The sequence below is a fragment of the Uloborus diversus genome, chromosome 8, assembly GCF_026930045.1.
Source record: "Uloborus diversus isolate 005 chromosome 8, Udiv.v.3.1, whole genome shotgun sequence".
NCBI lineage: Eukaryota > Metazoa > Arthropoda > Arachnida > Araneae > Uloboridae > Uloborus > Uloborus diversus.
In genome coordinates, this window is record NC_072738.1 from 93,010,912 (window position 1) to 93,031,536 (window position 20,625).

The 20,625-nt window shown below is 31.6% G+C and overlaps 1 protein-coding gene across 1 annotated transcript in view; it reads left to right on the forward strand.

Annotated features, from left to right (window-relative positions):
• Positions 1 to 20,625, forward strand: part of LOC129228023 (DNA primase large subunit-like) — a 54,843-nt gene that overhangs the window by 25,010 nt on the left and 9,208 nt on the right. The window contains 5 exon segments of the mRNA XM_054862650.1: positions 7,131 to 7,223; positions 7,339 to 7,476; positions 8,970 to 9,116; positions 12,039 to 12,221; positions 18,353 to 18,479. Coding sequence (XP_054718625.1) covers positions 7,131 to 7,223; positions 7,339 to 7,476; positions 8,970 to 9,116; positions 12,039 to 12,221; positions 18,353 to 18,479 — 688 coding nt within the window.

A 20,625-nucleotide genomic window follows, 5' to 3' on the forward strand; every position in this document is an offset into this window, starting at 1 on the left:
TTCCTTGATGATAGGGGAAGGACTCGGGATCTGGGGCTCTCTCCCGGAATTTTTTCAGAATTGAAGTTCTAAAAACGTAATCAATGGACCTCATTAACGACATTTTTGAAAAAGTTTCCGATTCCGCCGATATTTTCGAAATTAAAGCTCTAAAAATTCAAAAATTGGCAGTCTTCGATGGCATTGAAGAGAGGGGTTGAGGGACTCTCCCCTGGAAAATTTTGGAATTAAAGTCATAAAAATACAGTTGTAGGTGATTTTTTGTGAAGTGTTGGGGGGAGGGGGAGAGATTGGTGACCCTTTCTCGAAAATTTTTTGAATTTACAAACCTTTTGGGGGAGAGGTGATTGCCCCAATCGCCCCCCCTGTGGATCCGCCTCTGCTTGTTGCTCTCTTGTAACAAAACTTTTAAAATATCCATTTTAGATTATATTAGATACTAGCGGTACCCGCACGGCTTTGCCCGCAGTAAAAAATTAAAAGGTCATATGGTTCGCCTGTATATTTACAAATAATGGGTGATGAATTTCTTGCCAGTTTGCTATGTTAATTAAGCGCCCACGTTACAGTTCCACTTTATAATAATTTCGTAATGTACTCTTCCACGTTGTGATAATTTGCTCGGTTAAATGTTCTTAAAATTAGAATATAAAAAGATAAAAATCGAATTTTTGAAAAATCACTTCTAGGTGCACCCCCCCCCCCCCCCCCCCATGCTACAAACTAACTTTGTGCCATATTTCATGAAAATCGGCCGAACGGTCTAGGCACTGTGCACCTCACAGAGATCCACACAGGGACTTTTAACCTTATTATTAGTAGTTAGTGCACCTGCACGGCTTTGCCCGTAGTAGAAAATTAAACGGTGTTTTGGTCCGCCTGTATATTTACGAATAATGTATGATAAATTTCTCGCCAATTTGCTATGTTCATTTTTTCGCCCATTTTACGGTTCCACGTTATGATAATTTCGTAATTTAATCTTCTACGCTGTGATAATTTGCTCGGTAAAATATTCTTAAAATTAGAATATAAAAAGAACATAATTGATTTTTTTAAAAATCGCTTTAGCACAGAGATTGTGAATTTTGAGAAAGAGAGTGTGAAGAAATTGCTTTAAACACAGGAATGGAAACATAAATTATTTTAATAATGCATATTATATGCTTTATCTTTATAAAGGCTTAAATTGTTTCTAAATTCACATTCACATCATCTTTCACATTTTTATACTTAAAGTGCATAATCAAGATGTGTGAATAAAATACTTCTCGTTGAATTTCCTTAATATCTTCATGTTTGTGTACCATTTGATATCGACACTCCATTTTTTTGCTACAATGGGCTTCAGAATATCATATTTTTCTCTTCTGGAGACTGAGGAATTTTTTTGACATCATAGCTTCTCTACAATGTTTGAAAAAACACGCACAAACAGTTGAAATAACAGTTTGGAGTTTCTGTGTTTAATGGCAAGCTTGCTTTTGTACATTACAGTTCAATATTTATGTCCATCATACTCAGATTTGTTACTAATTTATCTTTAGCAATGATGACTCTGGAATTGAAATTGAGTATTTTGAAGTTTTTTTCTTTTTCTGTTAAATGTATAAATGCATTTATTTAATTTGTATTTTACAATTTCATACTACACTTTGGGGGAGATAATGGGTTATTTTAGATTTTAAATGTTCTTAAATTCTCATACTTATTTTTTGTCTCAATTAATTGTTGCATCGTTTGTTTTTCATACATATATTTAGTTTAATTCTTTTTGCTGCTTTTGTTTAGATTTATTTACATAGCTGAGGTAAAAAGAATATTTTCCTAAATCAAAGTTATACTGCTTTATAGTCTCTGTTTATATTTATGCGCCTATTTTGATGTCATTGTCAAATGAAGTAACTTGCGTAAGTCATGGAAAGTCATGGATTTGAAGAACACGAGTCATGGAAAGTTACGAGCAGAAGTCATGGAAAGTCAAGGAAACTCATGGATTTCAAAACTCAACAAGAAGTTCTGTCTAGAACTACACGAGCCTACCATAGGCGGATTTAGGCTGTAAGTTTTGGGGGTGCAACAATAATGGGGATCTGGAGGGGGGGGGAAGGGTTCCCGGAATAACAAGGCATAGGCAAAATCAGAAAGTAATTTTAGGACGGCGCGCTTTTTTAAGTCTAAGAAACGCGATGCAAAGCATATTTAGTAATATTAGGGGATTGGCAATTTTTAACCTTTCAAACTGCAGAAAGTCTTCAACGAAAGTCGATGTTATTAGAAGCAATGGGTGAATCCAGCTTCTGGTTAGGAAGGGTATTCACGCCCCAGAGAAAAATTGCAATAGTAGTTTTGAAAACGCAGTTTTACAGTTCTTGGTGATATTTTAGGTGAAAGAAAGGTACGTGGAGCTCCAAGGCTATTTTTAGAAATTTAAGTCTTATAAATGTGATTATAGTCCATATTTATAGTTTGCGTTAGGAATGATACTTATGGACTGCCTCCAATCGATTTTTTGAAAAACAGATACAAATACGTCCCCCCCCCCAAACCACCTCTTTAATTTTTCATAATTGAAGTTTCAAAAACGCTATGATGGACAAGTTTTGATGCTGTTACCAGACGGGGTGTTTTGGAGTTCTCCCCTGGAAAATTTTCGAAATTGAAGTCCTAAAAATGAAGTTTTTATGCAATACTCCATGGTATTAAAAAAAGGATTCTCCCACTAAATATTACGGATACGAAATAGTAGTTTTCAAAACCAAAATATGAACAATCTTTTGATAATATTAGAGAAAGGGGGTCAGAGGCCGTTGTTCGAATATTTTCCAAAATTAAAGTCTTAAACACATGAGTGTAAGACCATCAGACCCCGAAGTGCTTTTTTTGAGGGGGGAAAGTAGGAAATAAAGAATCAAAAGTTTAAAAAGTAGGAAAAAAAATCACTTAAAAAAGTAGAAAAAATAGGAAGAGATAGGACTACACATTTAGTTTTATTTCTAATGTAAAATAAACTAACAGTATTTTTGATTTAAAACTGTCTCAAAAATTAACTAACAGTGCTTTTGAAGTATGAAAGGGAATTAATGAAAGACCGAGTCACAGAAACAAAACTAAAGAAAAAAGCTGACAATCATCAGTATGAAAAATAAACTGGTGTAAACAAAGATATTAATTACAAATATATGAGAAAAAAAATTCAAACTAAGAAACACCTTTCAACAATACAGTAATAAAATTTTTAAGTGTGAAAGAATAAAATACAATATAGCGATCGCAAAAAAAAAAAAAACAATAATAATAAAACTCATATTTTAGTGCAATAAAGCCATTTTTGTTAAAGATTTGTGCATAAAAGGGAAGGCATATAGTTTCTCTCAATCCTCCCCACACATCAAAAATATTCATTTGGAAATTGTTCACGAAATTGAAAGTGAGGGGAGAGCACCTTGCATCAAATGGCATCATCAATCACGCCTCTATCTCCTCCCTCCCTTAAATCAGACGTCCTGAGTGCAATAACTTACAGTAGATACGCCGCATCGGTATAGTTGCCGCACCTCGAAAAGAGTAAGAGTCTCTCAAAAAAATTTTAAATGTTAGAAATGCCGCATTACCATAAACGCAGCACATAAAAATGATGAGCAACTCATCGATATTGATGATATATTAGAGTAGAAAATACCCATTAAAAAGTAGGTTTTGCTGCATTTTTTTTATAATTTTTATTTTGCAAATACACTCTAATGCAAGGAAAGAAAATGAAATTTTATCAATTTTATAATCATGTTTACGATTTAGAATGAGCAATAATCATATTTATGCATGAAAAAATTTAGTTTCAGCGATTATTTTTGAAGTGGTTTTGTTTCTACGAATTTCTGTTATCTGTCGCTTTTATTTTGTACTAACATGAATAAAATATGTATCGTGTACAGGTTTTTCCTTTTTTGCTTTCTTACGTTCATTTGAAGGTTTTACATTGCCTTTCTGTTTCAGTGTAGAGCTCCATTTCACTTGTAATCAACTATATAAAAAATTGGAGAAAAGGAAATTTTCGACTTTTCCTGCACTTTTTAAACAATCGGCCGTTTACTTTAATTAAAGCTTCTAATTGACGGGTCAATATTATATAATTGCATTAGAATGTGCCACTATCTATTTCTTTATTGTTTCGTTAAAACAGTAGGACTGAAGTCAGGACGATAAAAAGAAAAGTCGATCATAAACGCCGCAACGGCAAAAAAGTCACTTACGAAAATTTAACTTTTAAACACGCAAACACCGCGACCTTCCTTCTAGAAATTACTGTAGTCAGTCAATGAAAAGCTCAGGATCAGCTTGTTTCTTTTGCTTTTCAAAATTAAAACATCCAGAAAATTATCGGCGCAGCATTGTAAAACTAAGAATCAATGCACAATTATAAGTGCTACACTAAAGAAAGAAAAAGTAGGGGGAAAAAAGGAAAAAGTAGGAAAATAAAGAGAGAGTTCTAAAAAGCAGGAAAAATAGGAACTCTTCGGGGTCTGTACCATATTTGGTAACGTTAGGGACACTGTAGTTTTTCAAAACTGAAGCACCAAAAAGGCAATTTTAAATTATTTCCAATGTTTTTAGGTGATTAGAGGATCTTTCTTGGCAATTTTGCGAAAGTGAAGCCCAATAAACGAAATTTGAGATGCTCTGTAATAACTTTGGCTGGACTATTAGAAATTTTGATGACTATTAGAAAAAATGAAAACGAAATTTTAAAAAATGAAAAAGAAAAAAAGGATGAGATATGAAAGAAAGAGGATTGTGCGAGGAGGGGGGGAGGCACACAATTCGTTTTAAGATTTTTTCCCAACACATTTTTTTCCCCTTAAAGTAACTGCGTTTTCCCAAAATGAGATCTTTTCTTCCATTCAATAATAAAGAATATTTTTTAAAAAACATCAACTCGGCATTTTGTGGGGAGGGTCACCAGTCTAGTGCCCCCTCCCCCTGGATGCAGCATGGCAGGCAGGGCCTGATTACTTAATAGGCCAACTGGGCCGTGGCCTAGGGCCCTCAAATGGCTAAAATTACTTCATTCTATTGCTAAAATTGTTTCATCAAATGGCTTAAGTTATGAAGTTTAAATACAAGGGGCCCCAAAATGTATTTGGCCAAGGGCCCCTCGATGTCTTAATCGGGCCCTGACTGCAACAAAATGTCTGGGAGTCCTCCTTTAAAAAATTTCTGAAAATTTACCTTAAAAATGTTGGTTTTTAGTTGATTTCGGAGTAGATTTCAAGTCATGTTGCAACAGTCTTTTTTTTTTTTTTTTTGACTTTATTAGCCATAGTTGTTTCAAAATAGAAGAATTGGTATTGATATACGAATTAATACCCAATTACAGAACAGGCAATTATTCTATACAATAACGCAACACTGAAGAATAAATTCTTTGAGAAATTTCTTTATTTGCATGAAATTATTTATTAGGTGTTTTTTTTTTTTTTTTTTCAAATGGATAAAATGATATTAATTCTTAATATGAAAACAGTTATGCTTTTCTTGCACTAGCGAAGTGTGGTGATACACTGGATTCAAGTAAATTTACTAGTATAGCAGCTATGAATTTTTGTTCCCTCAACTGCGTTTCTGGGTGAAATATACTAAATTATTATTATTATTTTTTTGAAAACCCAACCAAAAATTTTGGGGGTGCGGTGCACCCCCTGGCACCCCCATAAATCCGCCTATGGAGCCTACTTTCCCGTATACCCATACTACTTTCTAGTACCTGATCAATATTCTCAAAAATAGCTAAAATCGCACATTTTTTCAAACATATTTTTAAAATACTTTAAGCTGATTTCTAGGAATAAAATATTCCTCACTTATCTAAAAAAATTAGATGCGTAAAAAAAAATAATAAAAATAAAAAAGCAGCAACTTTTAAACAAAGCAGCTAATACACTTTTTCCATTAAAAAAATCTTTAACCGCTTTCAAAACGAAAAAATAATAATTAAAATTAATAAGTTCATTAAAATAAATTCATCATATCAAAAAAAAAAATTGTTTCTTTTCCCCCTGTTGCCAAAAACAATTTTTTAAATGAATTAATGCGCTTACCAAAATAAATAAAAACAATAAACTGTCAACTTAAAGAAATAATTTTCATTGTCAAAAAAAAAAAAAAAATTGTCTGTGCATAGCTTTATGTAGAAACATAAATGACTTTGAGTTTATTCACCGAAAACTGAATACCTAAATTAAAACTTTAGGGTAAAAATTAAAACAAGTCAAATCTATAATAATTATTTCACAGTCAAAACAATAGCTGCGGAGTCGGAGTCAATCTCATTTTTAGGTAAAGGAGTCGGAGTTGAATATCTAAGAATCGGAGTCCTCCGTGTATAAATTTTTGCCAAAGCTACAAAGTCGGAGGAGTCGGAATCCGATTAATTGTCGGGCACAGGAGTCGGGGTCAAGTGCCCCTAAATTCTCGGAGTCGAAGTCTGGAGTTTGGTGTCAAGAGCTATTTCCAACAAAATTTGTTTGAAGTAAATCCACCTTCAAGTACGCAATCTACATTGACTTTCAGTTTCCCCATAGGCGCTAATGTTAAGGGATTTGAACTGTTCAAAATTGAACGGAAAATTGTTCAAATCAAAAAGATATTTTCTATACAAGTTTTTCATCAAACACTTTTTCCTACAAAGTTTGTTTGAAGCAAATTCGCCTCACACTTCGGAATTGCCTTGAATTTCCCCGTAGGCACTAATGTTAAGATTTTTTGAACTGTTCAAAATTAAACAAAAAATAGTTCAAATCAGAAAGTGAAATATGGGAATGAGGTGTCCTCGCCGAGATCTTTCGAACAAAAAAAAAAAAGTTTGTTCGAATCGGACTATTCATTCAAAAGTTATTAGGGGGGGGGGGTAGACAGACAGACCGACAGACATTTTTCCCCATCTCAATACCCTACTTTCCAATTTTTAATTTTTCAATATTTATTCAATTATTTTATTTATTTTTGGCTTTTTTTTTTTTGTTTTTTGCGATATTTTTAAGATGCATTAAGCCTTCTTTCAAGACAACAACAACAACTGTCATAAAAATTATGCTACTGTAAATTATTGTCATGCTACATTTTATTTTCAGATTGACGATTCTGAAAAGAATAGCATTTTGGAAAACCTATGTGTTGGATACTGCAATTCTATAGCTAAAGTGAGAAGTACTAATTTTTATAAGGTATGAAAATATTTTTATTGAAAATTGAGTAAATCTGTGCTGAAATATATTTCATAAAATCAATATTTTACTTAACTTAATTTCTTTTTCCATTGCATTAATTTACTGTCCTCAGGTACCATTTGTTGAAGTGTTGGATTTAGTTAAAAATCGTAAAGTGTACTTAAAGAAAGGCTATGCCTACATAACTGAAGATGATTTGGTAGTGACTGTTGTCTCTGCTTATAGAGCACATCTCTCTCATGCACTTGCAGTGAGTATATTTGTTTTGAAAGATCTAATATGAAATTAAAAGTACCTCAGAAATAAGTAATTCATAGCTAAAAACAATAGCACCCAACCTTTTATACTTGAGGGTTGCACCTCATTTTAAAATGATTGACCGCATGTACTGTCAGACAAGTATATAAGGTCGCCCTGCATATAAGGTCATGGGTCACATTTCAAAAATTCCGGCTCATTGAATAGCAATACTATGTTACGAATTATCTGACATATTGCCAGGCTTTAAATACCGTAATCAAGTATAAAGCCACTTTTTTCTGACTTTCTTTGAGTGATTTCAGCACTGCACAGATTTGATTCCAAGGGTTTTTTTTTTTTTTTTTTTGTACCCGAACTTAATCGGCAAAAGTCATTTGCTGCTGTTAATGTATAAAGAGTCGACAATGCAGTAGAGAGTGAGTATAGTGCAAAAAAGTAAAGTGATGATACAAACAGAAACTTTCAGAACTTAAATGTCATTAAGACATTTTTTATAAGCCGTGGAAGTGCTGAAGAAATTCTTAAAAGAATTAAAACTTGGAAAACATTGTACAAGAAATTTTAAAAAATTTTTGACAGTCCTGTGTTTAGAATTATTTTAAGCGAAGTAAATGTACATCATACTTTGCTGATCGTATTTGTGTAGAACTAAACTAGGAATTGAAATTTTAAAATGATCATTTTATAATTTGATATTGATTTCAGTGATTTTAATTGGTTTGACTCAATTAAAAAGTTATAACCTAATGAACTGATATTTTTGAACATATTAAATTTTGCAAAGAATTATACTGTTTGTTACAGGTACATCCTTATTTGTTGATGCGTGCATATGAATAGGTTTGAAGGTCACCCAGCTTATAAGATCAACTTCACAAAGTGCTGAATAGCAATTAAAAGCTCCAATTTTTAATTGAGGAGGGGGGATAACAAGTTTTGTTGGACTCATGACTATGCACCTACTCTGTCTACTATTATAAATAAATTTTTTGTTAGTGCTATTGTTTAATTATAACTCCTAGTTTCTTATAACAGCTCAGTGATGAGCTAATTTCTTTATATACAGTGAGAAATCACGTTTCACCGACCCTGTTAAAAGTTGAAAGACCTTTTATATTTTCATGTGTGTTTGAATGTAAGCTAACCAAGGATTTAAGTACCTGGCTTATCAAAATGTGCATGAAATCACGTTCATCTTCGGAAAAAGAAAAAAGCTTCACAAACAGTTTACATTCTTTTTTTTTTATAAAGGAATTGTTGGTTATTTTGAATTACAATCCTTGAAAATGAATGAGCTTTTTGGTTTAATTAGAGATAAAAAAAATCATTTTTCATACTGATGCCAAATTTAAAATTCATTTTAGAAATTCATCTCAAGCTTTAACCGAATTTTTAAATTTATAATTATGTCCTCTATTAAATTTCAAACTAAGTTATTACTAAAATGTATCAATTAAAATTCATAATATCTTCTTCGTTAAGGTTACATGTCGAGCATTGCCCCAACTTGATGAAGATACAAGGTTAATTAATATGCTGCAAACGCTGCACCAACGTTATATTGGTACTGACTATAGTAATAGAAAAACAGAATTTGTTGGAGACGTATCTTTAGAAGCTATTGATTCAGTAAGTATTTTTATTTGAGTTGCTCTATGCAATTTAAATTTACCTTTATTTTAAAACACAAGTTTCATCTGAAAAATTTCAAACTTAACTTTTTTTGGAAGATATTTTACATTAATGCTATTCATGCTCATATAAATTTTGGACTATGTCATGTAAAGAGCATTAACTTTTCTTGAGTTTGGCATGTTCTCTTTTATAAAAAAATTAATAAATTTTAAAAATGTGTTTTAAAAAGTCCATAATTTTTCATGTTTGTCATTTCATTTCACTTCACATTGTCAATTTCCCCCCACCCCAGATGTTTTAAAAACAAGCATGCTTTATTTGATGAATTACTGGGAGAAAATCTATATTTAGCTGTTAGAGCTGCTAATTTTTTGCAAAATTCGTATTTTTTATTGATATTGAAATGCCAATTATTCTTCTGTGTGACCGCTGAATAATTTCACCTTTAATATGTAAATAATGTATGCAATGAGTTGCTGTAAAGCTCCATGTAAATAGAGATACTAAAGAAAAGCTTACTCTGCCTAATAGATGAGCTATCACTAAAGAGGAAGTTTATTAAATATTTTCTTTTTAACTTTTGTAAAAACATATGCATTAATTCCTCCAAACATTTTTACATTATATTGATTCGCTTAGAAAAATAAATAATCATAATAACTAAAAACTAAGAGAAGCCATTATGTCAATCAATTGCTGCTGGAAAAAAAAATGACTTGAGTTATTTTGCGGTAGTTACAAAAATGAGAAATCGTGAAATCATCACAAAATTTTAAGGTTCTACTAAAGTCAGGGAAATTTACAAATACTTCCAAAATCAGGGAATTTTGCTATGTCGGTTTTACATGGTAGTTATTGATATTGATCACTATATAAGTTATTAGAATATATCTAAAATTAATTTATTCAAAAGGATCCATTTGCCTCCTATTATTTATAGTTTCGAAGTGTGGTTTTTTTAGACTACTTAACAGCATGAACTTAACATATGCGGTTAAAATTATGCCTTGTATTATTAGAATAGGTCAGGTATAATTTTGAAAAAATAACTGCATAGCTGCCCAATAAATTCGACTAAACTCTTAAAGGTCTGCCCTCTGCAGAAAACTAGTGCAGAGCCACTAGTGTTGAATTTAGAATAAAACCACAAAGCTTGAACAATTTTCAAAAAAGACCTCTCCAAAAAAGCAACCATTGTTGACTTAAGGCTCTTCACTAAAATTCTTGTTCTTAGTTAGCAATAGGTTTCACGGGAAAATCTGCTATGTAGTATACTCATAACACAAAAAGTTATGATTACAATCGAACCTCGTTATCACGACACCTTTGGGACATTCAACAAAGTGTCGTCATAGCCGGAGCAACCCCGTAACCGGAATAGTTTAAAAAATTCATAATTAAACATTAGTTAACTGTAAAATTAGATTTAGTGAAGAAATCAATACTGTTTATGTTTTTAATTAAATTTAACTAATGTAAATTTGAATTATTGGTAACTATAACAAAAATTATTTAAAAAAGAAAAACCCTTTACTTATTTTTTTTTTCTTTTTTTTTCAATTATACAATACTTTCCAACAAAATTTTGAACAACATTTGTCATGCTCCTTCTTCCACAAAATTATCAGCAAGAAAGAAACCAATTTGAAACTCTTCACTTTTGTCTACAATTTGTACTTTTGTCCTCATTTTGTCAGCTAAGCCCCACCATTCGAAGGTGAAAAACTCTTTCTAATCCTTTTATCCACTTTAAGAGCTGTGTGTCCTTTTTCAATCTAATAAAGGAATCTCTTTTTCTCTCATTGGAGAAACATGTTGTGACCACCTACAACTTAACTTAGCTATGGTCTTTCTCTTATCTTGCTGTTTCCCTCCTCCAGTATTACAATTCACCTGCTTTGAATTCCTTTCTATTGCCCCTCTTGTCAAAGTCTGAAACCTGTACCTTTCACAACCTTATCTACTCGCCCCCCCCCCCCCCCCCCCCCACCACCATGCGGTGTCATGCCTGGTCAAATCTCTTGTCAGAGTCTGAAGTTCCTACAACAAAGACTTCCAGATGTCTTCATTATTTTACTGAATTTTTCAATTTCAAAGAAATATTTGATCCAGTCTGCACAGCTCGAAGCGTCGTCGTAACCGGAGTTGCACGAAAAACTAGTAAAATCCGGAGCCACTTAACATTAACATTATATGGCATTAGTTCGGAACTTTAAAAAGGTGAAGTGACATCTGGAGTGTCGTGAAAGCCGGGGTGTCGCGATAACAAGGTGTAATTGTATTTTTAGGGGATTAAGAAAAGCAATGACCTATATCAAGCATTGCCTGTTTTCAGCATTTTGATATTGGTTTTTAAAATGCTTAGAAATAGTTATTATTATTATTAATTTTTAAAAATATAGTTATTAAATTTTAAGATCAGCACAAAAAGAAGCAAAAAACAAACAATACTAAATCAAGGTCATTGCTGGGATTTCAAATAAACCACAAGAAAATATTGATATAACTTCTCATTTTATAAGTGCTCTACATAGATTTTCCTATAGGGAAAACATAAAAACCAAAAAGCAATATTAACCACTTCTAAGAAAGGAACTTATTAAATTTTAATTCTTTTTTCACTTGCTTGATTCTTAATTTTGATGCTAATAAAGTGAACATATGATTTAAAATAAATTACAATAAAATACTTCTATCAATTTTTCTCTTATTAAACAAAGTTGAAATTGTTTTAAGCGTTAAAAAGGCATAGGGAGTACTTCAAGAAAGAGAACTTGGGTTTGCTCTATGCTAAAAATGAATAAGAACCACTGATTTAATTTTTTATGTGTGTGTTTGTTTTATACTTGAAAAAAACTTTCTGGTTTAGTAAAATTGTTAATTTTGCAAAAAATATATCCAGCGTTTTATTCACAGTTGTCAAAAACTTCTTTCCCATTGTGTATGAGAAATCTTCATGACGCATTACGTAAAACTCACCATTTGAAATACAATGGTAGATTGCAGTATGGGTTATTCTTGAAAGGCATTGGACTTTCTCTTGAAGATGCTCTGAGATTTTGGAGAGAAGAATTTACTAAAGTTATGGACATGGATAAGGTCTGCCTTTTTTTGCTACATTTATTGACTTTTTTATTGAGAGCTTAATGCTTCTCAGTCTAAAAAACATTATTATGAATATCCAGTATCTGAAGTAAATCCTAGTGTCTATGGAAATGATTTATTGGCTTATTTCATTTGAGATCATAGAAAATTTAGGAAACAAAATATGAAAAAAGCTTATGTCACAGAATTAGGTGTCTCTAGACCCGTGCCCTAAAACATTTCCATTATTTTCTCTTCGAAGTAACAAGTTATTTTAATACACAGGCTACCAGAAATCTTTTTTTTTTTACTTTTTGTTTCACTGATTTGTTTATTTCTTCACGTGATTTTGGATAACATTAAATTATTGATAATTTTTAATTTGTCTTATTCACTTATTTTATTATAAATTTAGTAGAATTGTTAAATGCTTAATAAGAGTCTTAGTTTCTACAATCATAAGCCTCTCTATGCTTGTTCTTATTAGAACAAATCTGTACCTAAGAGCCTCACTGGCATAAGTCCAAAAATTGAGATTTTAAGCCTATTAAAGCATTGTATGTTTATACTTTCATATGGCCCATTCGCATCGAGCCATATGAAAGTATTTCTAAATATATATATATCCTTTGTAATTATTTATCAGTGTTAAAAGAGTGTGCTTACCACCTTTTTTTTTGCTATCGGGAGACAACCTTTTCTCCTCTTTCCTATAAAATCGAGATCATTTGACCTATGTTGTTCTGACTCTGAGGTACAGAAATTTCACTTCACATACAATTCAGCTTTTTTTTAAACTGATTGTTTCATTGAATCCAGCAAAGATTAAGATAACTAAGACTTAGAATAAAATAAAAAGGTTTCACTTTCACTCATGAACTGAATATTTGCTTTTCAACGCCTTTCAATGAGCTTTTCTAAGTACCATTTGTTTTATTTAAGTTTATTCCTTTTTACCCTAAAATGCCGATAAGTTCGAAAATATTACTCTCCAAAATGTGTAGGAACTGTGAAAGATTAAAATCGATCTTTGCAATGTTTTGCTTACATTAGTATGTTATGCTCTTCTTAAAAACCTATCAAATGTGATAGCTCACTTCCAACTTCTTTCAGATTTATTTATGTTATAGTGATTGCCAGTATTAAACCACTTAGGGCTTTTGTTTCATTATTCTTATATTTCAAACCAGATATTTAATGTAACTTCTTAAAACTTATTTTAAAGCTGTTTTGTTATATGTGTAAAATATGTTTAAATTTTATTAAATTTTTGTATACATAAGAACTTTTTTATGTTTTTATCACAATTATGGCTTTAATATGACCTTAAGAAAAGAAGCCTCTAAATATTACCATAAGTATTGAATATAAACTCAGTCCACAATGTACAGTAAACTCCCGATTATCGGCGGTCAGGTTATTCGTGGCTCGGATTATCCGCGGGTCCTTTCATATATTTTTTTTTAATTTGTGATTGTGTTGTCGCTCTCGCTTGTAGATTTTACATGCATTTTTTTTTTATATTAAATGTTGGTAGATGCAATGTAGCAATGTTTTTAGTTATAACTTGAATGAATGTGTGAGTGTCATTAATATTTTTATCTATTGCATACACTAAGTATCGTTTTTTACCTATTATTCGGATTATCCGCAATTTCGCTTATCCGCGGTTACTGTGCCACCCTATTCCGCGGATAATCGGGAGTTTACTGTATAAATATTTTGTTTAAATTCTATTGAAAATATTGTTACGACAATTTTTGAATTTAGTATTGTATTAAAAGCATGCATTATTAAGATAATATTTGTAAAAAGTTTTACTGGCATTTGTAAAAGGGAAAGTAGAAAGTTACTAATTTAGTAGCACTTATTCTGAGACACCCAACCTCTGGAACACTGTACTACCTCTAGGACAAAATACAGTAATACCTCCTCTAAGGGACACCTCTATTTAAGGGACACTTTTTTTGGTCCTAGTCTTTTTGAATAGGGACCTCCATGTATGTACCTCTCATTAAGGGATAGTCAGGGAAAAATTACAAAATAAATTATGCATAAATGGATTAGAAATACCAAAACTATTGAAATTCAAGGTTTACTTTTTGTCCAAAAAGTAACTGGTAAAAATTAATAATATTATATTGAAAAGTGATTATATTGTGCGCCCATGACAAGCTTTCTGTAGAAAACTTGAAAAGTGATCACTGTTTTTTGCATTGTAAACTACATGACATCAAACAAATCCATGTAACACATTAAATCAAAATTGCAATTAATGAAAATCAGTTACAAAACTTTGATGCTACAAAATGTTTGATAAAATTTTAATATAAATTTTTTCCCAAAGTTTGAACAATTCTGAATTTTGTTCAGCACATATGAAACACTTTCAGAATTTAGCCCCTTGCCAGTATCACCCGAATCCAGCTCGGGCAACAACTTAGTGCATTTTTTTGTGATGCCCGAACTGAGATCGAGCAGGAGAAAAATTGGCGTTTCTTTTTTGTGAATCCAGAGTGGATTTATTTTTGGCTTGAGAAGACTTAGTTCACTATTTTCCTAATAAACGGCATTAGTTGTAATAGTTTTTTACCGTCATGATCATGAGAGCTCGGGAGGCAGAAAGGGAGGGAAGGAAGGAGCAAAAGGCAGGAGTGTCAGCTGTTGAGACAATCAAAAACACACTTCGACAGGTTCTCGTTTAGTTTTCTCTTTTCCTTTAGTTTTGTTTCGTTTTGAGTGAGTATATTTGCAAATAATTTTCTTTTTTCGCAATGTCTGATGCAAAAACCGATGAGGAGTACAGTTTAGGCTTCTTAGGATCAGATACTGATGTTTCTAGTGATGAAGATTACATTGAAAGTGATAATGATAGCGATATTGCGTCATGTAGAGATTGGAATCCATTATCTTTGGACAATCTTCCTACTGCCCCTCCAAGATTTCCATTTTAGCAAACACAAGTAGGTGCAACAATTAATACCTCAAATTTCGCGCAAGAAACTGAATATTTTGATCTGTTTTTTGATAACAATTTGCTGCACATTATCATAGAAACTAACAGATATGCAGAACATTCACAGTCAAACAATAAAACCAAAAAGTAGAGTTAAAAGGTGAGTTCCCACGAATGAAAGTGAAATTTAAGATTTTTCTTGCCTTGCATATATTACAAGGTATTGTAAAGAAACCAGCTATAGAGATGTTTTGGTCAAAAAAGGAATGTGTTGAAACTCCGTTCTTTCAAAATATTATGACATATGATAGGTTTCAAATAATAAAAAGATATTTGCATTTTGTAAACAATGAAGACATCAATCTACAGATGCAACCTAATCCAAAACTTTATAAAATGTAGCCAATTTTTCAGTATCTAAATGAGAAATTTTCTTTATACATTCCAGAGTGCGATGTGACTGCAGATGAAGTCTGATGCTGTATAAGGGTAGATTGGGGTGGATCCAGTATATGAGTCTGAAAAGATCTCGTTTTGGGATAAAGACATTTTTGCTATGCGAGAGTAAGACGGGATGTCTTTTTTCCGGTATTATTTACACTGGAAAAGGCACAAAAATTCATACTGACTTTGCACATCTTGGAATGTTTGGTCAAGTGGTTATGTCACTTATGAAACCACTGCTAGGAAAGGAATAGTGTGTGATCACGGACAACTACTATACTTCTCCAATGTTGGCTGATGTACTAGTGCAACAGTATTCTACTGACACTTATGGCACAGTCCGTGCGATAAGGAAAGAGTTGCCAAATAATTTCAAAAAAAAAGTTCAGGAAGGTGATGTTCTCGCTTTTCAACATGGAAAAATTACTGCTATGAAATGGTGCAATAAAAAGGATGTTTACATGATTTCTTCAGTCCATACACCAGAGATGATTGAGTATGAAGATTAAAAAAAAGAAAAATTGAAACCGAAAGTTGTTCATGATTATAACAACATAATGGGAAGTGTTGATAACGTTGATCAACATCTTAGCATCTACCCTGTTACAAGAAAACAAGGCAATAAATATTACCAAAAGATTTTTTTCATCTCCTAGACCAAGCATTATTTAATTCCTTCATTTTGTATACAGTCGACTCCGGCTACAACGCGATCCGACTTACGCGAAATGGCTATAACGCGAGTTTTTTCACCAGTAAACACGAATAACACGAATTCCTCGCCAGCAACATGAAAATTTTTGGAAGGGAATCACGGTGGCCGTGTCGGCTTTGTTATTGACTACTAAAAATGTTTTTTCGTTAATGGACTTTCATCTCTTTAGCATCACTGAGAGCGGAAGTTCCCACACCATACAAGTCTGATACATCGCTTATACAAATAATTACTCCTCATTTTCCTTTTTTTTCATTCTAAATGTGAAAGTTGTTGAAATATAAAAGTTCATCGAGTAGTATATAAGCAAAATGTAAAAATTATGAAAATGGGAGCTATTCTTGTATTGTGAATTGAAGAAAACAGGAAGAGGGATGTTGTTTGCCATAGATGGATAGGTTATTAAAGAACTAGTGAAGCAACTGTATTGTGTATTTAAAAATATATAAGAATAACGGTTTGATCATGCAGCATAAATCATATTCACTTTTTTAAGTTACAAACATCATTACTGGATCCACTGTACAGTAAAACTATAGTGCATTTGTTTTTCTTACTACATACTGTACGCACCGTAATGGTTTATTGTATGACTTTCTTGTCCATTGATTATTGATTTTGTGCATCGTAGCAGCATTTTATGTTGAATAAAATGTTCTTTTTAAATTGAAAATACAAATAAAAATTCAGTTTTTTATGTAAGAAACAGTACTATATAGTTAAGAAATGGTTTTTTACAATTTGAGGTGTTGTTTACAAGTGTCTAAAATAATTGGTTATGTTTATAAAAGTTTTTACGCATACCCTTTTCCACAAAGCGAAATTTCGACTTACGCGAGGAGTCTTGGAACGCATCCCTCGCTTAAGTCACGACTCAACTGTAGTTCCGCAGGAGGTGCAAAAAATAATATGAACTACAGAATAGCAATTGTTGAACAAATTGTCAAACAAACTAAGTTGAGAGTTCAGCTTCGAAGACTAGGGTGTCCTAGTCTGAACTCGCTACGCCTCACAGGTTGACACTTACCAGAACACATTCCACCATTGGGGAAAAAATCTGCTCCAACCAGACAGTGTTTTATATGCTGTCGTAAATCCAATGAAAAAGGAAAAAAGATAAGAGGTGAGACACAAGTTTATTGCAAAGAGTGCGACATAGACTTGTGCGCAGTACCATGTTTTGAGACATACTATACTGTAAAAGATTTGTAAAATTTACGTTTTCACATCATATTATTGTTTTTATATTGCACTAGTTATATTTCATATTGAGCTTCAAAATGTTGTTTAATTTGCTCTATTCGAATAAGATGTGTGTGTGATCCATTTTTTTATGTGTATGTACTAATTATAACAATAGTACTTATTGCATTTATTTTTTAAAATTTGTAACAAAAAACATTTTCTAACTTTTATAATGACATATGAAAGAAAATTAAACAGTCAAAAAAATTCCCCCGTTTTTGACCATTTTTCTGAAATTCTTGTCACTGTTAAGGGGTTAATCTAAAACGCTGTTAGCTTACATTTATTATAAAATTATAGTTAATAGAAGAAAGGACACCTCTGTTTAAAGCAGGGGTGCCCCCCCTCCCCATAATCGCAAGCACACACTCCCTGAAATATTGCAAACACCTTCCCACCAAAAAAGTGAAAAACACACCTCAAAACACTCCCCCTAAAAACTTTAATGCCGTAGTCTGACCTTGCCCCCAGTTGAGCACCCCTGATATAAAAGACAAATTGCCTGGTCCCCTAAGTGTCCTTTATTGAGAGATTCTACTGTATTTAAAAGTTTATTCGCAAAGCTTACATTCAAAATTAATATTGGTAAAAATTTTAAATATTTAGTAATTAATGTGCACAAATTGATCAATTTGAATGATTGAGATTGGAAAAAAAAAGCTTTTTGTATATATTCATTGCTTTTAATCATAAAACTTAGGGAAATATCCAATTATTCCAAAATTGTATGTAACCAATGTACCACCAATTATTCATATGATTTTTTTTTTCTATTCTTTTAAATAGTTTGATAAGCAATATATGTATAACATCCGGTACAATTATGGAAAAGAAGGAAAAAGAGCAAACTTTTCTCCATACAGTTGCATCAAAATTATAACATCTAATTCACCTGGAGCTGGAGAATTTCATGGTAAGCATTTATGTATGTGAATACATATTTACAACTAGAAGCATGTTTTTATGATAGAAAGAATGGAATAATATTGTCCTTTTATTTATGTCTTGTATATATGTTGCATGAAAAATACGTCATACAATGTATATTTTTGGAATTTCAAAAATATTTTTTTAAGTTCATATTTAATTTTGAAAGCTCCTTGTGCAATCAAATATATGCGTTGAGAAATCTATACGAACTTAAAAGTATCTGTAGCCTTCATATTACAATGTTGGCAGCTATAACACCTAAAATAGGACAGGGCCATATACAAGGGGGAGGTTTATAGGTTTCAAACCCCCTCCGAAATATTTCTAATCTATTCTAAATGATGCTTTTTGTCTATAATGATTTCCCAACAAATGTGTTTGGTAAAACCCTCCTCGAAAGAAAAGTCTGGTTACGGCCCTGAAATAGGATAAAATATTTTATAACTTGTATACATGCGTTTTTTTTTTGCTAATTGGCGGAATTTTGCGAATTTCAATCCTCATATTCATTTTCTAAAAGTTTTAGAAAGAAAAATGCAGGGATGGGACTTTGAGCAAAAATACAAAGTTTTTTCTTTTACATTGTGCTTTAAATTTTCCACTATTTAGGAAATAATATCAAAAAACCATAATAGATGGTTAGAGACTGCTTTAAATTTCGGAAATCCTTTAAAATAGCAAAAACCTACTTTTTCACATGTGAGCCAAAAAGGATGTATTTTTCAGTTCTTCATCTTTCTGCATCTTGCATAAGAATCAGATTTTTTCAGTTAAAATGATTTTATTTTAAAGTTTTGTCCTGGTGTAAATAAACTTATTTTTGATTTTAGGAAACTTATGTTTGAAAATATAGGCATTCTATTTGTTCCATAAGAAGCTACTGAATCTTTTGAACAAACTAATAAAAAAAGTAAACAAAGAAAAGACAGTTTTGATAAGTAATTTGGTTATACAACATTCATATTCTTTTTAAACTATTTTTTACTTTCTTCTATATCTAATATATAGAAGAAAGTATTGGATTCGTGCAAATTTTCAAATTTAGAATTTTGACGGATTTGAACGTTTTGAGGTGTGCTGAGTCCATTTCCACTATTTTTTGGAATTGTAAAACTAATAACAATCTTCTGGTTCAAATCCATGTGTTGTTGTGGTATTTCTTAGAGTCCCAAAATTTACTATACAATTTATACTGGTGCAGTACATTTAACCAAAATAAAAAGCACAGATGTTCATTGTACTTGTAGTTATGTTCTTGCTTAAGTTTACATTATTTATGTGAACTATTGTTTTTAAAAGGCTTTAAAATTGATCCAGGTAATGGAGTTCTTCTATTTCTCTTTTATGGCTTTTTTTGTTATGAACTCTATTTATAAACATGTTTCAGTGTCGAAGGTTCATTGTTATACCTTAAAAGTAAAATTTCTGAATTTCATTTTACCTCTAAAGAAAATGAGAATTTACTTTTTCTTATTGGTATCTGTCGAAAGCAATGTTTTTTTTTTATTTCAATGGTAACTTTTATACTATGCTAGGATAGTCTAGCTGTGTTAAAACCACTTAGCCCCATTTTTGGTGATACTTGGAGGTTAAGTTGTTCCAATAATGTTATAACATTCAAATAAGTTTCCCATCTACTGTGTACTTACCAAAGTAATTTGATTTTAGATTTGTTGTAACATGACCTAAATTTTGATGATAATTATTAATAAACTTTGTTAGCTTTTTTTTTGTTAATCACATAGGATGATCTATATATATATATATATATATATATATATATATATATATATATATAAATAGATGTATGTTTGTGTGTGTGCATGTTCCTTATACAAATCCACAGTTTTAGTCAGATTTCTTCCAAATTTGCACAGAGGTAAGTTATTGTTCAAGAAATTCATATAGGCTGGTTTCTGGAATTTAAAAAAGATCCAACAAGTTAAAGTTTATATTTTAGTCATAAAAGGGCTGTTTTCGACGTAATGCATTTTCATATTGTTATGAGTTTGGTCTGAATGAAAAGCCTGTAAAAAATGCTCTAAATGAAGTCTCTTCAAAGATTAACTGTAATCGTTAAGTTTGTGAACCTTGGTTCAAAGCAAATGAAAATGCTCAGCAACATATAA